This window comes from Anabrus simplex, chromosome 5, assembly GCF_040414725.1.
Source record: "Anabrus simplex isolate iqAnaSimp1 chromosome 5, ASM4041472v1, whole genome shotgun sequence".
Lineage (NCBI taxonomy): Eukaryota > Metazoa > Arthropoda > Insecta > Orthoptera > Tettigoniidae > Anabrus > Anabrus simplex.
In genome coordinates, this window is record NC_090269.1 from 180,122,454 (window position 1) to 180,143,801 (window position 21,348).

At 37.6% G+C, this 21,348-nt stretch overlaps 1 protein-coding gene across 11 annotated transcripts in view; it reads left to right on the forward strand.

Annotated features, from left to right (window-relative positions):
* Positions 1-21,348, forward strand: part of tou (toutatis) — a 1,002,029-nt gene that overhangs the window by 903,707 nt on the left and 76,974 nt on the right. For 10 of the 11 annotated variants that reach the window (XM_067147191.2, XM_067147194.2, XM_067147190.2 and 7 more), the window contains 3 exons: positions 77-283; positions 1,456-1,628; positions 2,793-3,018. In XM_067147191.2, coding sequence (XP_067003292.2) covers positions 77-283; positions 1,456-1,628; positions 2,793-3,018 — 606 coding nt within the window. The remainder of the gene's footprint in view (positions 1-76; positions 284-1,455; positions 1,629-2,792; positions 3,019-21,348) is intronic. The other variant, XM_067147196.2, reaches the window with a different exon arrangement.

Sequence of the window (21,348 nt, forward strand, 5' to 3'; positions counted from 1 at the left end):
AAAAATTATTTTTTATAATAATTTAATGTTTATACTGTAAAGAGAAATATGAAAAACTAAGGTCTTGTTGGGACAGGTGAACGTGGCAGGTGGCGACCGTTCAGCTACCGACCTTGCCATCACAGATGCAGACCACAAGGTGGCAGCTTTACCTGGTGGAGCTCCTCTTGCTGACGAACCCAGGGACTGGCTAATTGCCGTAGCACTGCGAGTTGATGTAGCCATGCTTGAGCAAGTGGAAACATTAGAGGAAAAGGTAGCAAATGCCAGTATGCAGGTTAAGGTGAGTGACTTTTTTATATGTTGTAAAAATAAGGAACAAAACTTCATACATTTTTAGACTATTGTATCAACTTCCTGCAAATTAACTATCTTTTCATGGTTGACATTTGAGTATGGAGACTTTTATGGGATGAGTTTCTGGCAGTAAAGTAACTTGGGTACAATTCTATCCAAAATAAGTAAGTAAGACGAAATAAGTAACTGGTGTTAATATTTGAAAGTTATAGTCTTACTGTACTCATATTTGGCTTCAGATAAATCTTATTATGTAGATTTTGATTACCATAGGAAACTTGAAATATTTGTCCTGAATGAGTAAATTCATAATTCCAGCATAATTGGTCTGTTATTGGAAATTATAAATTTTCCAGCTAACTTGGTTGTCAGTGTTTTGCCCCAGTGTGCCAATTTAGGCTTATCAGTTGGTACACCTACCAAGAGTTAGCTGAAAATGTATTATTTTCAATAACGGCCCAATTATATTGGAAATATAGATCTATCTTGGTTAAGAAAGTAGAAAGTTGGAGGGGCGAGGTGTAGGGGAGGTGGTTTGAGAGAGAGAAATAGTACTGAGATAGCAGAGGCAGTATCAAAAACATCCCTGGCCACTGAGCACGACGTTGAATGGAAGGTGAGACTTGGTGTTGACAATTAGAAAGACCGATTTTAGCCTCTAAGAGCAAAACTGAGCAAGGAGGAAAGCAGTCTATGAATAGACTTTGTCATTTTTCAAGATGAGCGACATCGATAACAACATCTGAGTCATATCAAACGTATCTGACCCCTTGGAGGGACTCCCAAATGATTTTTAAACATGACATTTCTAGCAGCAAGGAGACGGATATATACTGTAGTGTTTCAGATATTTAATAAGGGACAGGAGAGAACAATTTTTATAGCATGCCTGCAGAAATGGAAGGTTTTGAGATTCTCGGACCACCAGACATTTTCAATATTCCTGTTAAGAGATGTTTCTGAATCCAAAATCATTATTGAACCTTGTCCTCTGCATGTTATAGTCAGAACCTGATTATTGTTGGTATTCCTATGTTCTTGTGCAATTTTGGACAGCATTTGGGTTCATGTGTGTGATTTTCTGGAGAAAGTACTACTTTTTAAAATACACTTTTGTTATGATGATGTAGTGAGAACATCTCAATAAACGTTTCACAGGGCTGGAAAGTTCCAGGACGTGTGACAACAGAGGAAGGGGTAACATTCAGACCTTCATGTGTACCAGCTGATGGTGATACACGGCAGAATCCCATTGAAATTGCCAAGACTCGGTTGCTCTCCTTGGAAGCAGCCATTGAAAGGCGTTACCTACGACCGCCTCTTGGAGTCAGGTAGATAGTGTTCCAGTTAGCTATTCTAATTATTAATCATATGTGTTACCTTGAATGTTTAAAAGTAGAGCTGCTTCTAAGGGGACTGTGTATGCAGATATTTCTGTGACTTTTGAAGTTATTCATAATTCTAACTGGGGGCAGGCATCTTCAATCACAAGTGTTGTTTACAAATGCTCTCAAAACAAGACTGAGTGCTGCATACTTTAGAGAAATAAATACCATACAGAGAAAAATGTTTCGCTGTAGGCCTGTGCCATCTACAGGGACACTCTTTTCTATGCAGGGAATTGTCACTCGCCCAGTTACCTATACTGCAAGCCTGTCTCCCACCTGCAGTAATGTGGCCATCACTCACCTGGTATTAAATCATAGTGTGTTCCTAAAAGATATGGTCAAATGTTCCACCTTTACAGTACTAGAAAAAGATCTATTTATAGTAGGTGGAACATTTGACCATACCTTTTAAGTATACGTACGACAATATGGGCTTTATAATGACATTCATTTTATGCAGTAATAGTGTTTTCACACAAGATTTCATGTACTTGAAGAATGTATTATGTATGTACACATGCTCACATAATGAAAATGGCATTGGAACTGAGCACTAAACACGTGAACACTTGATTAAACTGAACCTTGCGCTGATAAAGCTCTCAGCTGACTGCAAAGGAAGGGAACTTGTGGTGCCAAAAAGTGCTTGGCGGGAGACAAGCTCACTGCGCTGGCAACCAGGTAAGTGACAATCCCCCTGCATAAATAAAAGAATGCCATTGTATAAGTATTACTGGAACAAGAAATTCTTCTCTGATGATCAGATGTGCTTTCAGTTCAAATGTTGTTCTTGTTCAACCATTGGTATTAAATGCACACCTACTCATAATTACATAGTCCACTGTGATTCCCAGAAGAGAGACCCATTGATATCCAAGGCTAGAGGTAGCAGAATGACCATAGATGATATGAATAGCAACCTTGCATCACTCTAAATTCGTGTTGTCTTCTAAGATTTCTGGTTGATAAATGTATTTCTGTATTTGTATTGATATGGACTTCATATAGCAGAAAATTTCATAAAAATACATAGGAAATTTAGAAGATAAAATTCTTGCACAGGTTTCATTTGTGGTAGAGAAATCAAAGATTGTCTTCCTTTAATAGTACGGGTGATGTGACTCTGCCGGGCATGGCTGGAGAGACCCCTCCCTCAAGTGCTTCATGTCCCACGGAGGACATACCCAAGGGGCTGGTGGTGTGGCGAGAAGCAGTGGGGCGAGCACGTACGTCTGCACAATTGGCCATGGCTCTCTACATGTTGGAGGCATCCATCGCCTGGGACAAGAGCATCATGAAAGCCGTGAGTTGCGCTTCCGGCCGCGCCTCTAGTGTGGGTACCGCTTTCAGTTTGTTAAGTTTATCACCTACCTCCTTCACTCCATTATCAAGATTTTATCACCTCCAGAATTTTATCACACTTTGTTTGGAACACTATTTCTTGGACAGAAATTGCTGGTAAGATTCAGGCATTATACATTTCCATGTGAATAGAGGAGTATTTTTGTTGAACGTGGGATTCATGTGAGTTTTAATGTAAACATCGAGTAAATAATAACAATAATTTTGTGGGGCTATTTCTAGCCGGGTGCAGCCCTTGTAAGGCAGACCCTCCGATGAGGGTGGGCAGCATCTGCCATGTGTAGGTAACTGCGTGTTATTGTGGTGGAGGATTGTGTTGTGTGTGAGTTGCAGGGATGTTGGGAACAGCACAATCACTCAGCCCCCAAGCCACTGGAATTAACCAGTGAAGGTTAAAATCCCCCACCCGGCCGGGAATCGAACCCGGGACCCTCTGAACCGAAGGCCAGTACGCTGACCATTCAGCCAACGAGTCGGACAACATCAAGTATGAAATGTATTAATTACCTGATTACTAATTAAGAAGGATATAAATTTCCCAAAGAAATCAGCATTTAATCGCTATTTCAGTTCTCATAGCAGCTTGTCTAGAAACTGCATTGTGGGCCACTCTTCACAAGGGCACTTAACATACTATTAAAACCTTTAAGCAGCTCTTATTCCTGTTGGAGGTATAGTGTTTTACTTTTCTTGAAAGAAAACTTTCTCTGCATTATTTATTGTAAAATTTATTCCACTAGTACTTAGGATATGCATTCTCCCAGGATGGTAGTATAGTAAGTGAAATTGAATCTAGGTGTAATAAGGCTAATGCAGTGAGCTCACAGTTGTGATCAAAGGTTTTCTGGAAGAAACCAAGTTTGTGAACAAAATTATCTCTTCATTGGTCTGTTTTATCTTATGAATAACTTATGAATAAGTTGGATATAACAGACATGAAGATGAACGAGAATGCTTGCTGGTACAATCAGGTGAAAACAATGGCAGGAGGGTGTTCAGAATGAAGTGATAAAGGCTAAGTTAGGAATGAACTTGATGGATGAAGTTCTGCATATAAACTGGCTTTGGTGATGGGGTCATCTAAAATGGATGCAGGGATAGCTTACCTAGTAGAAAAGTGGACTCGACCATGGAGGGTAAGAGAAGCAGAGGGAGATCAAGATGACAATGGTTAGACTCGGTTTTTCAGAGTTACATAACTAAATGAGGCCATGGAGCTGGTTGCAAATAGAGTATTGTCAAGGCACATAGAATAATTCACAGAGGCTTGCAGACTGAACACTAGAAGATATATGTATATTATTCAACTAGTGCTAAGTAATAACTTTTCATGAAAACCATTTTCGGAGAAGAACCATGACATCCTTCATAAGTCAAGTCCTAAAATTCCAAATAATCTCTCTCACTTCATGTAGATTGGTCCCACTCATCCTTGCTTGCCTCTTTAAGATAATTTTAGTTGCTATTTAGTAATACTAAGGTTTTTGGGAATAAAGTTTTAACTTTTTATTGTTTTGAATGTTTTAATTCAAGGTCAGGGCACAACCTGGGTAATTTTCTGCTGCTGGATTACTAATAAGTTTTAAGTGCAAAAGAAAGTGATTTACTATACTAAGGTTTGATTGTGAAACATAATTTGCTGTTTGAGAATCAAAGAGTATGTTGCTCCTTTTCTCATTTCTCACTTTTTCCCTGTCATGTTTTTGATTTGTAAATCCCTCTTTATATACTTTCCTCATGTGCATCGCCCTTTATGACAGAATATACCCTAAGGATAATTGCAATAAGATGGTTTCAGGTGACAAAGACCAGCACATAAATATCAACAGATATCACACCTTGACATACAACAACCTTCATAGACTGAATCTTTCCTTTTCACCCCATTTTTTCATGACCCATTCTTATCAGCAGCTGGGGAGTTCATTTCCGTAACATACTCACATGGCATGAATTCCACATAGAAGAGAAAACAAATCCAGTAAGAATGGACTGATTTTCCTAGACTTACGTAGTGTTTACAGAACTTGTGTTCTCCCTCATTTGCACTCAAGAGAAAAAGAAGGATCTGATAAACACTAAAACTAGACTACATAACGATGGCTTTAAGTTGTAAAAGTTCCAAAATTTAAAACCTGCATATTTCATTTTATAGTTTACTGTTTATAGAACTTTTACTAGTTTATGCCTCTAAATACTCACTCTTTCGTTTAATGCTCCAGCCAGTCTCTTCCTCCAGTTAAAAAGAATTTCTGCATCTCCCTTCTGATTATCAGGCTAAAAATATTTTCTTGCTGCGTTCTCATAGTCATGCTAGTCATCAATTCGTATTTTCTTCTTTTTCATTGTCTCGTCACTCTCATTACTTAGTGCTGGGGTCTCCTTCCTTAATATCCATAGCTCCTTCATCCTTACCCTAGAAACAAACAGGGAGGGTCATGAGAGCTGAATGGCATCATCATTGGCTTCTCATAAAGACAGCCACAGTATGAATCTTGGACAATTGGAGTCAGAGATTCTTTGAGCTCAAATGATACATACTTATGTTTTGAGTTCCATGTAAAATTCTAGATGTCTTGGCTAATCATAAGAGTAACAGTCTCATTAAACTGTAAACCTGCTTGCTTTTCCCAAACTTATTTGCAGATGTGTGCAATGGTCACCTTTATACTGTAATTATATTCTTGCTCCAATGTTATTATAGAGGTGGTAGAGGGGGGGGGGGGGTGTTTTATTTTATTTTTTATTTTTAGTAATCCATTCTTACAAATTTGTGTTGTTACATTGATTTTACTGGTGGGAAAAAGGAAGATGATGTGCAGATTAGAATAATAATATTTCATTGGTATCCCTTCATATGAAATATTCCATACAAAATGTAAGAACTAAGCTTTTACTTTTACAGACTTTATTAAATAAGACCATTCAATACTGAACAGACTTTCTCTGGTTCATACTTTTAATCCCATTTATAGTACTTAGAGACTTGTCAACAACCTGTAAAATCCATGTATCACTTCTTTGTAGGAAAAACTGTAGTATTTTGTATGATTGTTATTGCTATAGTTTGTGCACTTCCCCCGAATTAGGTTTAAACAAGCAGTGTACTGTATTGTCAGCCTGGCCAACTGTTAGAGCAAAAGAAGAGAGAGCACAGTTACTAACACATTAAAGAATGCCTCCAGGGCAAACTTCTGATGTGCTAGCATCTCCAAAAGCCACAGAAGTTCAGAGACATTAAAGAAGTAACATAATTAAATGTTTCAGTTTAATATAGCATATTAAAATGACTAAAATTATAAAACAACATTTAAATGAGCTGCTACTATTTCCGCAATGCATGAACAATAATGTAACGTCAGTAAAAGATTAAAAGCAAAACATTGTATGTACCTGGTTTGATAGAAGGCAGTTTGGGTTTAGGAAAGTTTATTCCACTGAAGCTCAACTTGTAGGATTCCAGCAAGATATAGCAGATATCCTGGATTCAGGAGATCAATTGGGCTGTATTGTGATTAACCTCTCTAAGGCATTTGATAGGGTAGATCATGGGAGACTACTGGCAAAAATGAGTGCAATTGGATGTGACAAAAGAGTGACTGAGTGAGTCTGTTTCTAGATAATAGAACGCAGAGAATTAGAGTAGGTGAAGCTTTATCTGTCCCTGTAAAAATTAAGAGGGGAATTCCTCAAGGCAATATTATTGGACCTTTATGTTTTCTTATATATATATATCAATGATATGTGTAAAGAAGTGAAATCGGAAATAAGGCTTTTCGCAGATGATGTTATCCTGTACAGAGTAATAAATAAGTTACAAGATTGTGAGCAACTGCAAAATGACCTCGACAATGTTGCGAGATGGCAATGGTATGATGATAAACGGGGATAAAAGTCAGGTTGTGAGTTTCACAAATGGGAAAAGCCCTCTCACTTTTAATTAATGCGTTGATGGGGTGAAAGTTCCCTTTGGGGATCATTGTAAATACCTATATAAGGAAAGATCTTCATTGGGGTAATCACATAAATGAAATTGTAAATAAAGGGCACAGATCTCTGCACATGGTTATGAGAGTATTTAGGGGTTGTAGTAAGGATGTAAAGCAGAAAGCATATTTGTCTCTGGTGAGACCCCAACTAGAGTATGGTTCCAGTGTATGGGACCCTTACCAGGATTACTCGATTCAGGAACTGGAAAAAATCCAAAGAAAAGCAGCTTGATTTGTTCTGGGCGATTTCCGACAAAAGAGTAGCGTTACATAAATGTTGCAAAGTTTGAGCTGGGAAGACTTGGGAGAAAGGAGACGAGCTGCTCGACTAAGTGGTATGTATGGAAAATTCTAAATTCCCATGGAGGGAATTAGATATTTTTTACCAATAGAGCATGTCAAAAATGTCAAAAACATATCAGATGTAAGGCTTTTCAGGCGTTTGCTCTATTAACCAGCGTTTTGTCTTATGTCTGACACTAGACTCATCAGAGTGGGATGTGTCAGACCCTACCCACTGACTCTGGGGTGTATAGAGGTGAACTTATCAGAAGCCCTTATAAGAGGCACAGTCTGATAACTGCATACGGGAGATAAATCTCCACAATGGAATGGAAGGGGAGTTAGGGATTGGAATAACTTACCAAGGGAGATGTTAAATAAATTTCCAATTTCTTTGCAATCATTTAAGAAAAGGCTAGGAAAACAACAGCTAGGGAATCTGCCACCTGGGTGACTGCCCTAAATGCAGATCTTGATTGATTGATTGATTGATTGATTGATTGATTGATTGATTGATTGATTGATTGATTGATTGATTGATTCCTTCCTTCTTACTCCGGTATCCTAATTCTGTCCATTTTGCATCAGTCTGAAGATAATGATATTAACTTACATAATCTTTGTAAATATCATTCATTAATGCACCACTTTTCCATTAGAAATTTTCCACTATGGAGGTATGACGATAAGCATATTTCCAGTTTTCAATATTTACCTTAAAGGAATAACATACTGGTAATTAAATGTTCAACATCGCTCATTTTAAAAGACGGATTGTATTTTGCTATCTGATACTTGACTTGTGCTCACGCAAGTTCAGTGGGGTTCATATCACAGTGATTGGGGGATGGGGGGGATCTTAGCACTGTATGTCCCGAATTTACGACAAGTATGCCAAAATTTAGGTTTAATCATGTGTTCCAAAACTGAAATGAAATATTGTGTGTAGTTAATCACGTTTGCATATCACACATTTTAGAATTAGATGTTGATGCCTTGTCTGTTTGTTTTAAATGGTAAGAAGCATTGTTCATTATAATAACAGAGTTCTCAGGAATATCTGGTAACAGTTGTTCTCGAAACCTCAGTCCGAAGTTATCTGAATCCATCTCTTCTTTTAAAGATCTTAAGGATTTGGAACAGAAGGTAAGCAGAACTTTCAGCACATTCCCCACCTCGAACTTACATGCAGTACAATAATTTGCTGTCCTTTTCCTAACAGAATTTTAAGCAGGGGTGTTGACTTTTCACTCTCACTGTATGGTGAGCATTAACCTACGTCTGATCTAGAAAAATGAAGTTACATCAACTTTTTCTGTACTGTGTCATTTGGTACAAGAAATCATTCTTCATGCAGACAATATAAGATCTTTCCATTAAATATTACCTTCTGTCCTTCTTCTTAGCATATTGAAAACCAATAGCTTGCACAACCATCCTAAAACCCACAGAGATCCCTGTCGATTTATAGTGGGTTTCACCTTATTATACATATCTTTGATGCTTGGTATATAGCCAGCATTGTATATTTCCATAACTGTCCTGCAAATTAATTCCCTGTCAAAACTATCAACATTTGTTTTCGTAACAGTCTTTGTTCTCTTTTTACGTGGTGTTTTAATTGGTGAATCACGTTCATCTGATAACTTACTGTGTTCAAGAATATTCAAAATGCCACACGTTCCAACCATCACTTGACTCATACATTCAAGTTTCTTACTATTTCTCATAGCATTTAATTCTTCCTTGAAGTAACTGTAAAACTTCCCAATAATATCCTTGCATCGGAACTCAAGTTTTTCCTCCTCATCCTACTCCAGCAAAAATTGTAACACCTACTAAACATAAAATAATCAGTACAACTAGCAACTCCATATCAAGCACTATAGTTAAGCTACTCGCAATCGTTATGCATTCTGATTCTATGCAACCCTCAATCCGTAAGATTACAATTTTAGTTGCACTTCATGGCACAACACACAGAACACAACAGAGTGAAGTAAGGAAGTGGAAATGTGTCGGGAGCATGCCGTGTCCACAGCTGTGATTGGTGGCTTTTAAGGCCATGCCTTGTATTCAAACCAGCGTGGCAGTGGGAAGTGCCCAAAGTTGTACCTTCTCAAGTACAGTAAGTACTTCATGTAGCAGTCAGAGGCATTATGGCCATCAGCATTTCAGAGAAGTACCTTTGTTCCATTTCCAGTCTCTGCTTTGATGGTGTCAGTCCAGCAGATTCTTGAGCAACCTGGTCATCATTCGCTCCTGACTGCTCCCAGCATAATTGATGACTTCAATGAATCAGCAGAGATTACATGGCCGGAATACAGTAGAAACAGTTTTGTTATTTTGCATTACAAGCATCCTTTGTCTCACGTTGTCATTGATAACTCTGTTTGCAATTTTTGCAGTCCATGTAATGAATAGAAGTCTCCTCTAGCTCCACAATTCTACGACGTACATCTTCCTGTGGTCAGCTTTCTCCCTCATCCACATTTCACAGCCATAGATTGTAATGGTAAAGGTGGTGGTGTTAACTGTGTGGGATTTTGTTGCTTCTCCATAACTTGTTTAGACTTAGCTTTGTACTGCGGCCAAGGATTATGCAACACTTTATTTTAGGTCCGGATTCTGTGTCATGGTGCATTTTTTATCCAAGGGAGATGAAATCTTGGACATTTTCTATGCTTTCATTGTTGATTTTGATTGCAGTGATGTCATTCAAAGCTGTTGTCGGAATTTTAGTTTTCTTGATGTTTAGGTATAGACCAGTGTTCCAACTCTCTAATTTGACTCTAAGAATCAGATCTTCAAGACTAGAGACTAGCAGGGTTTGTTATCAGCACAACGAAGGTTGTTGATGTTCCTGTCTCTGATTTTCACACCAATATTAGAATCCTCTAGGTTGCACATCTTCATTATCACTTCAGCATGTAAATTGAATAAGGCTGGTGATAAGATGCAACACTGCCGTATTCCTTTCACTGATCCTGAACAATCTCGTAGAGCCAAATGCAGTCTTAACAGTGGCCTCTTGATTCGCATAAAGTGACTAAGTTGCTCCAGCTGTATGAAGACTCCCATCTGCCTGGGACATTGTCACATTTTTTCATGTTCCGTACAATTAAACACTCGACTGTAGTCTATAAAGCACCTGTATCTATCTTTCTGGTATTCAGAGCCTTTTCCATAATCCATCTAGGATAACCCTTATAAAAGCCTTCTTGTACATCTGGAAATTTACGATCCACAATTGCAGCAATGCATTTATGTTTTTTAGCAAGTGAAATTACAGCAGGTTTGTGCATTCCCTGTGATCCTCTTGTTTGAAAAGTGGCATGAAAACAGACCTGGTCCAATCTTTCTGCCATAACATAGTTTTCAGTTCTTACGACAAAGTGTTTTGATTGATAGTAGCTTGATTAATGAGCAGGTATGCTGGTAAAGCCTAGAGATTTTTCCATTAGCTAGTTGCTTCAGCACCCATATAACTTCTTCCTCATGTATCAAGATTCCACTTCAGTTGGTGAGTTCCTAGCGGTTCCCATAAAAACTAATAGTAGCGTTATGAGGCATGAAGTGGGCATGGGCCTTTTTTTTCCCTGGCTGAAGAGTTCTCTTGCTTGACCCTTTTTACTCATCTCCTCCAGTTCTTCACGGCGAGTATTCCAATAACACTCTTTGTGCTTCCCATTGAAATTTTTCTTTTAGCCACTGGAATTAATCTCAGTTTCCAGACACTTTTCCCTTGTACTTCAGGTCAGCAATTTGAATGCCGTTCGCTGATAGTCAAGGGGCTTTCTGGCTAGTTTCCTATAGGGTATATGTTCCCTTGCAGTTTCTATGGAGATTCTTTTGATTTTCTCACAGAGGTGATCAGGTTGTTCGCCATCCTCATCTACATTGAGCACTGTAAAGTGATTCTTTACTTCAACACTGTAAATAGGCGAAAGGTCAAAGGATTTTTCCCACTTTCCAATACTTTATTTTTATAGCTAGTTTTTGTGCGTATTCAAACATGTGTCAGATTAAATTCTAGGCAAACATTACAAGAACATGTTTTATTCCATTTTGGAACATCTTCAGCTTAAAGAAGGTAGTATATTAAGTAAAAAAGAAAAGTATTTTGACCTTAGTTGCGTTAAAGTCAATATGGGCTAAAGAATGAGATTTATAAGTTGCCAGCATTCAATCTCATCTGCATTATTGGTCTTCTGATGTTACTGAATATAAGATTGACTTTTGTCACAAGCAAATGAGGATATGTTTTGATATAAGAAAATGGAGCTTTTCTATTTTTGTTGTGATAGAAAACTATTTGATTCCTATGGAGCCCATGAGATGTCCAGGTATTTAGATAATTTTTAAGTTGTTCAGACCATTTTCTCATGATGGTTAGCATGTTTTCCTGGCAGAACTGGATCAGTCGGTCCCCAGTGTCATTTCATTTTGCCTAAGCCAAACTTGCCTACTGTACAATTGATGATTACTCTTCAGCGCCTACCTTTGAGTTGAAATTGCCTTTGTTATTAGTGGCATCCTTTTTCCTAAATTTAATTCATCACTTATTGGATTTCGGAGTAGATGATTTCTCTCTCTTCGTCAGATGTGGCCATCCTTGAGACATAAATTTACAGCATGTTTATTGCATGCGGTTTTCCATTTACGCATATTGTCATAGAATATAATTGGAATAGAACATTTAAAATTCATTTGTTTTGTTTAAGTGCAGGAAATATCTAGGTTTATACCCCACTCGGTCCAAAATAATTTCAAAAGTAATTTTTTGCAAGTGCTTATCAGTTTCTTGCTTGCAACAATATCTTGAATAAGCATATGGCTCATATGTTATAGAAATAATATCAGAAATTGTAATAAAATGCCTTCAGCTGAAACAGAATGGTATTGTTTCAGATCATCTTCTTAACATTATCATTCTGTTTATAATTTGGATGGTGAAGAATAACACCCACGGTATCCCCTGCCTGTTGTAAGAGGTGATTAAAAGGGGCTCCAGAGGCTCTGAACTTAGTAGCGAGGGTTGGCGACCACGGGGCCCTTAGCTGAGTCCTGGTATTGCTTCCACTTGCTTGTGCCAGGCTCCTCACTTTCATCTATCCTGTCCGATCTCCTTCGGTCAACCCTTGTTCTTTTCCGACCCCGACGCTGTTAGGTTTCCGAGGGCTAGGGAGTCTTTCATTTTTACGCTCTTCGTGGCCCTTGCCTTTCTTTGGACGATATCTTCATTTTTTGAAGTGTCAGATCCCTTCCATTTTTTCTCTCTGATTAGTGTTATATAGAGGATGGTTGCCTAGTTGTACTTCCTCTTAAAACAATAATCACCACCACCACCTGTAAGCTCCCATCTTTCAGGATTGTTTTATTTTAAAAAATAATCTGAAAGCCTGTACTTGGAAAAGAAACTATGTATTTTTCTTTTGTTGTCCATTATATCGTAATGATAAAGATTATAATGAACCTGACTTCTCTACTACTCTTGACAGTAAATCTTATTTCCTTGTTGCGAGGCTGAGTAGCTCAGGTTTTAGAGCACTGGTCTCTTGAGCTCAAGTTGGTGAGTTTGATCCCGGCTCAGTCCGGTGGTATTTGAAGGGACTCAAATACATCAGCCTTGTGTCTGTAGCTTTACCGGAATATAAAAGAACTCCAGGACCTCAACATCTCCAGAAACCGTAACCATGATGGGACTTTAAACCAATAATATTATTATTATTTCCTTGTTAGAGCACTAAAAACTGAGTGAGTTGGTCGTGCGGTTAGGGTTGCACAGCTGTGAGCTTGCATTCAGTAGATAGTGGGTTCAAAATCCCGCCCTTCAGCAGCACCGAAGATGCTTTTCCATGGCTTCCCATTTTCACACCAGGAAAATGACTGGGGCTGTACCTTAATTAAGGCCATGGCCGCTACCTTACCAATCCTAGCCTTTTCCCATCATCCTGCCGCTGAAAACCTTTCTGCCCAAAGATTCAGGAATTAAGGTACAACATGACTAGGAATTTATGTTAGATTCCAGAGTAGAAGATTTCTCTACCGGGCGAGTTGGCCGTGAGCGTAGAGGCGCGCGGCTGTGAGCTTGCATCCGGGAGATAGTAGGTTCAAATCCCACTATCAGCAGCCCTGAAGATGGTTTTCCGTGGTTTCCCATTTTCACACCAGGCAAATGCTGGGGCTGTACCTTAATTAAGGCCACGGCCGCTTCCTTCCAACTCCTAGGCCTTTCCTATCCCATCGTCGCCATAAGACCTATCTGTGTCGGTGCGACGTAAAGCCCCTAGCAAAAAAAAAAAAAAAAAGAATTCTATCTTCACACGACACAGACTTCATGTAGCAAGAACAGCCAACAATACGTAACATGTTTGCAAGTTTAAAATATTGCCCACTTCTTCCGAGGTAGCTCAATCGGAGACCACGAGACATCCCATAGTGGAACATTCATGTGGTTGATGTTGCTATAAAATGTATACAAAAGGGAAAATGTGACTAGGAAAGCTGGTGGCTAAATAATATAAGAATTAAAAGCAATTGGTGGACATCTATTACATCAAAAGCAACATAATAGATCCTTTTGCACTTGGTTTGAGTTACCAATAAATATTTTCAGATATTCCATTTTCTTGGATTTTTGTACATAAGTAGTTCGTAGTAATGACCCTGGTTTCTCATTCACTAATTTCCATACTCTTAGTTGTATAAACTGGAAAATCAACCAAAATTATCCTCTAATGTTGGTTAGCATTATTTTAACAATAATTGTTTAAGAAATTATGGTACAAAATTAGAGTAATTTTCACTTTGATGAAATTAATGAATTGGGATCCATTTGTCTCCTTCAATTACATGATCAGTGGTAGTGTTGGCCTCCGGATCCCAAGATAGCAGGTTCAAACCTGGCAGAGGTAGTCAGATTTTTGATGGGCGGAAAAAAATGTCCATTTGACACTCCATGTCGTACGATGTCGGCATGTAAAAGATCCCATGAATCATTTGGTGTTTACCTGACAAAATTCATTAAATCTTAGCCATAGATGTCCAAGAGAGTTTTGGTTTACCCAGTCTGCCATCTAGTAGGCCTAGAGTAAAACAGAACATCGAAATTAACGAGCAGACAGCCAGATAGTGTCAAACTGAAATGTCTGCACACGGTAGCTGAGGCCATACGATTATTATTATTTATTATTACGTGATTTACAAATGGTTTTCCACTTTGAGTACATGGAATAATTCCGTTTTCTATTGGAACATGTTTTAATTTCACCACATGGTGCAAAATTGCATTATCTTCCAATTTCTATTACTTTCCACGTTAAGATTTGTAACTATCCTTATTTCTAATATTTATAGACATTTTCACAATTATTTTCAGCCTCTTCTGATTTTTATTGTCATAACTCTGACTTACAATCAAGTTTCTTGGAATGAATTATTAATTAGTTATCATTCTTTTAATTACTCTAAATAATTATGATTATTACTGTATCAGTGTTTATCACAATTAACTCCTTCCATGAATCCAAAAACTAGTCAATAACCATTTCAATTCTCATGAATTATTTATTAATTCTCATACTATAAATTGAACTAACAAAACACACCGGTCTTAATGGTTGATTGTGCCAAAAGCCTGCAGTCTAATATCTTGGAACTTGAAAATTGGTGCAATGAGTATGATATGAAAATTAGCCTTTTGAAGACTAAATTGATGTGAGTAGGTAAGAAATTCAACAGAATTGAATGTCAGATTGGTGATACAGAGCTGGAACTGGTGGATAATTTTAAGTATTTAGGTTGTGTGTTCTCCCAGGATGGTAATATAGTAAATGAGATTGAATCAATGTGTAGCAAAGCTAACACAGTGAGCTCCTAGTTGCGATCAACAGTGGTCTGTATGAAGCAAGTCAGCTCCCACACGAAACTATCTCTACATCGGCCTGTTCTCAGACCATCTTTGCTTTACGGAAGTGAAAGCTGGGTGGACTCAGGATAGAAATAACAGACATGAAAGTAGCTAGGATGAGTGCTGGTACAAACAGGTGGGTACAATGGCACGAGGGTACTTGGAATGAGGAGATAAAGGCTAAGTTAGGAATGAACTCGATGGATGAAGCTGTATGCATAAACGGGCCTTGGTGGTGGGGTCATGTGTGGTGAATGGAGAAGGATAGGTTACCTAGGAGAATAATGGACACTGTTATGGAGGGTAAGAGAAGTAGAGGGAGACCAAGATGACGGTGGTTAGACTCAGTTTCTAACGATTTAAAGAAAAGAGGTATATAACTAAATGAGGCCACAGCACTACTTGCAAATAGAGGATTGTGGCGACGTTTAGTAAATTCACAGAGGCTTGTAGACTGAACGCTAAAAGGCATAAGGGTCTATAATGATGTATGTATGTTGTTGAGGCCTTAATTTATAACTGCATCATCACATATGATTATTAAGTGTTGTTTAGACTCTGCAGAGTTATTTTACCCCTATTTCCTTCTATATTATCATTATTAAATTCACTTGCTTCACTTGCTTGTCTTGACTTACTGTCACTTTTCTTAATCATCACATTTTCTATTTTATGACAATAAAATTTTGCACAGTGACTAAATCTTACTGAAAAACATGGATTTATTTAACATTCAGTTTTGGTGGAAGAAAATGTTTATTTTCCGTTTCATTGACTTCCCTTCACTCGATTAAATTATGATCTCTTTTCCTATCATATTTTATTACATTGAATTGTTTTTTACACACACACACACACACACACACACACACTCTCTCTCTCTCTCTCTCTCTCTCTCTCTCTCTCTCTCTCTCTCTCTCTCTCTACCTACCTATATAAGTGTTTTAAATGTGTATGTAATTGTTTTATTTAACATGATTATTTTTATATTACATGACAACTTGTGGATGAACAGATGAAATATCTAGTCTCCTATCTAATATTTCACATAAGAGTTCAGTGATTGGATAATAGGAATTAATCACTTGTCCGTACGATAGGTTCATGAGCAAATTCACATCACTGAAAGAAATAATTAGAAGAAATACACCTTCTCTAATATCCACTAACATTTCATTTTTTCCATAAGTATTCATAGCTATTATTTATCATTTGATGCGCCCCTAACGAATGGATATTAATATCTTCTAAAGCCAACTGTTGCTCAATAAATTAACATTCTGTGTTATCATAAATCTGCTCTAAAATTCAGTAACATTAGTCTAATACCAAGGCCTACATAAAAACATGGTTATGTATATAAAAAAGTTTTCTTTAGTATAGTTGTATACAAATATGTCATAAACCAAGTGGAAAAACATTGTACAAAATCATCAGTTAAGATAGATGATGCATCTGGTACTGATTAATGTAAAATCCAGGTAAAGTTTTTAATTTGTCTGCATGCTAATGAGCACAGTATAGATGATTTCTCTTGAAATACTTCTGTAGGTCATTAAATCTTTATACTACAAAAATATTTCTATGTGCTGATAAGTATTTTACATGAAATAAAACATGATTAATATGTGACTTTAACCCATATGCACCCACCCGCCCTTTGCTCTGTCATTGCTAGGAATCCGCCTACTTTTTAGTGTGCAACCTGGGTGTTGCAAGCTTTTGGTTAAAACAGTATAGTGGGTGATTGACTGCACGTATTGTCACAGGACCTGTTTTATATTATTGAGAAATTCCACACTATTGCTCGTGACGCAAAAAACGGAAATATAACACACAAAAAATCCCTTGGAAATCTTAAATTTTGCATTAACTTATCTCAATTCGGAAGTTCTTTAGTGTGTGTTATTGCCTTAAATATACGACACAAGCCTAACATTTGCCTAATTTTGAAATAAGGAAATAATAGGAAACCAATATGACATGAGCCTAACATTTGCCTGATTTGGAAATAAGGTACTAATTAGGAAACAAATCACGAGTAAGCGAATGATGAGATTCGAACCTATATCCCAAATACGAACTTACAGCTGTATGTCTCACTTGGTGTATTATTATTAAGATTCAGTCTGAGGATCAGTGGTAAAGAGTTCATATCCAGGTACCAAGATCGTAGGTTCAAATCCGGCAGTTGCAATCGGATCTTGATGGGCGGGAGAAAGTTCATTGCATTCATGTCGTACGATATTACTACGCGAAAGATCTCCGGTGATATATTTCGTGTTCATTCATGCACAGGATCACTAATAACTTCTTCCTCACTAACACTGCTGAAATCAGAGCCTAAAACATCAAATATGCTTTGTATCTCGCTATTACTGAGTATTTCGCGCGAGCAGGCAACTTCCTTCCGGCCATCTTGTCAACAACAGAATACAGATTTCTCGATCGATATTTTAATCAATTCTCTTTGCCAAAGAAGCATACCAGAGCACTCTGGTGACACTTTGAGACACCAAGAAGAGATTTCAATTAGAAATGTTTCCGGAAAAACCCAACAGATGTCACAAATGTCTCCAATATGCAACCTTGCATCCCGGCGTACCAGTCCGCTTGTGGAGTCCTGGCCCAGCCGCTCGAGCGCGTACCAGTCCGCTTACGGGTGCATAGGGGTTAAATATTGTGGAACTTGACCTAAAATTGAAAATACCCTAAATGGATACCTACATGCAAAATGAAATATTTATTTGGAGCTAAAAGAGCATACAAATGTTCGTAATTTACTAAGCCTTAAATTCAATATGACTATGAATATGGTAGGTCATAAATTTCTGCACTCTGTGTTATACCAACCCATAAGTATCAGTAGTTTACAGTCATACACCGATTACCAATGCAATGTAATCACCTATATAATGATAAAATATTCTGGTCCTGGCATTAATTCCATTAATTGAATGTAAAATTCATCTTGATGTAACAATACTCTCGATAACAATAAATATCTCTATTACAATTGCTTTTTCAGTTCCCTGGTGTGCTTTCCTCCCGTTAATATGGTAGTACAGACCATGAAAGAGTCAGGAAAACATGTCGCCATCATTGAAGAACAGAAATCTGTATGAACCATAGTTATTTTTGGCAGGAGCTATTGCATTTCTAAAGCACTCGTGAATTTTCTTTAGAGTTTTGATTATGTTCCAGAGAATCATTTGGTGACTCTCGGTGCAATAAGATCTTCATGTGTTTCCCTGCCTGTAAAGAATATGAAACAGGCTGTCATTTCCAATGTTTACAGTAGTGTTGAGCAGTACTAAGAAAACATTTTAAAAAAAAAATTATTTTAAAAGTTGCTTTACGTTGGACCGACACAGATAGGTCTTATGGTGACAATGGTATAGGAAGGGGCTAAGAGTGGGAAGGAAGTAGGCATGGCATTAATTAAGGTACAGCCCCAACATTTGCCTGGTGTAAAAATGGAAAACCATCTTCAGGGCAACCAACAGTGGGGTTTGAACCCACTATCTCTTGCTACTGCATACCGGCTGCACTTAAGTGACTGCAGCAATCGAGCTTGGTCGTAATTAACAACATAATGCAGTGAATATTGTAGTTCTTTGCTGATATGAAAAAAAACAAGTTTCATCAAACAGAAAAAAAATGAGTTAACATAGTAAATAACAGTATATAGTATACTGTTGCCTATTGAATTTGAGATAAGTTATTCTAGTTTTAATTTTTGTACTCTCAAGACTCATCTTTGTCAGAATTACCTTACTCGCGTATTAGAACCTTTTTTCCCCCCACTTTTACAGCCAAAAAATTAAGGGGGGTCGAATACATGACTTCTAGGCTATAAAGAGCTATTATACATGTAAACATTCTACAATATTCTTTAACAAACTTATGAATGTATTTGAGTTATACTGGCTATTTTAGTTGGAAGGCATTACTTCTAAATGTAAAAAGACAATAAATGGTGTATACGACTTTTAAGCCTACATATAAAATAAATATAGTCATTTTTAGTCGTAAAAACTCGCTACGAAGATTTGTCTCGCTTCATATTCGACTCCGTAGAGAAAAGGGATAAGGGTATCGTATTATATTATGATACATTGATACAAAAGAACTTGATGGCCAGTCATTTGTCTCTGTCAGATGAGCAGTAGGCCTACCACTGAGTAAACCTGAGTAAACCTAATCACGGCTTTCATTTGAATTAGCGTCTTGTGCTGCCAACTTCCCTGCTACCGGCATGTCGTCATTCCAAATTACATCATATTTACTGCCATCTCATCAGCCACGCATCGAGAGCATTCGAGGTTCTACCTTTATTGAAACTTTTAAAAATAGTTTCATTCCGACTATAAAGTCCAAACAGGGAGAACCTACTCCCAAATTGTTTCTGGAGATCTGGAGATGGTCTCTGATATTTCCAGTTGGTGTACGTGTAGCCGAAGCCACTCCTTCCGAATAAAGCCATTTTCTAGAAAGCATCAATCAATCAATCAATCAATCAATCAGTACTGATCTGCATTTAGGGCAGTCGCCCATGTGGCAGATTCCCTATCTGTTGTTTTCCTTGCCTTTTCTTAAATGATCGCAAAGAAATTGGAAAATTATTGAACATTTCCCTTGGTAAGTTATTCCAATCCCTAACTCCCCTTCCTATAAATGAATATTTGCCCCAATTTGTCCTCTTGAATTCCAACATGCCAAACCACCACCTGATAACTAGCATATGTTTACTTTCGAATGTAATACATAGTGACTGGAAGCTTTCTGTAGATAACTGCAGCTGTTGAAAGCCAAACCCTTATTTTTAAATATTTTTCATGCTTGTTCTCCACATTTATCACATCAGGATTTTCCTAAACAGCTGTAAACAAGAAAAGAGAGACCGCCCTTTTAGGTTAGGTATGCTATCAAGAAGTTCCATGACAGGAAGATTAAAAGTAAATAACAGGAAAGTTTGCCGCATTTATTGATATATACAGGTGTGGCGGCAATGCGTTTTATTATCATAATGTTTAATTTTGTACGATCGTCTCCATTTTTTATTAATTCATAGTATGTTTTGTTTGGTGTCTCTGAAAATCGTTAAGTGGGGACTAAAATAATAATAATAATAATTATTATTATTATTATTATTATTATTATTTATTTGTGAGGTACATTGGTGGGAAAAACCTATATAGGCCCGAGTTACGAGATAATAAACAATCACTTTGTTAATGATCTCGCTTGCTATATTAATAACAACAACCGTGAATATTCCTTAACACATTGGAGACTGTGTCTTAAGGTGGCATGTGGGCAGGCAGACCGCCATATTTTGAAGGTTTTTAAAAAATTGTAGAAAATAGTAGGTAGGTTGCAATTGTAACGCGTATATATCATGAAAAAATTAAAAGTGTCTATTCTACAGATTGCGTATTTGTTATATTGTCAACACAGCCAGGACGAGATTCGCTCGGAAAGTATACATACCACTTTAAAGTACTTTTATAACAGCTATACCGTGCGTTCGTGTCCTCTGTCGTTGTTTTCTTGAACTTATAGCAGCTTATTTTTGCTCGAGTTCGCTTCTACACTCCATGCTTCCAGTCTTGCTTCCAGCTGCTCAAGGCGCGCGCTTTCAGAGTTTTGTTTACATCGTGCGAAGTGTTTAGACTGCGTTGCATTAAGATCTACTGAGTACTTTTCACATTACACATTTTCCAACGGTATGCCTTTTGCAACAACAACAAAAAGTCTGACAACAAAGTCTTACAAATGATGAGCTTGAGTGCGGAATAGTTTGAAGCATTCAGGGACACAAAGTGCTAAAGAACACATTTGATACCACCAGTATGTCTCTTTCCTCGTTACTTTCCAATTTTCCGCTTTTCCTTTATCTGCACGGGCGTTGCAAGTGCATCCAAATCACCAAACGTACCCAGCGAATGTGAATCACTCCCTGCCTTTGAATTATCATCGCTTGTGTCACTTCGTTCTAAATGAAAATCCAGTCGTATGAAGATCGTGAAACATTAGCTAAATAAACTACAAAGTGCAAAATCATACCTGGGTAGAATATGATAGAATAGGTTATAAATACCTTCATCACTAACAT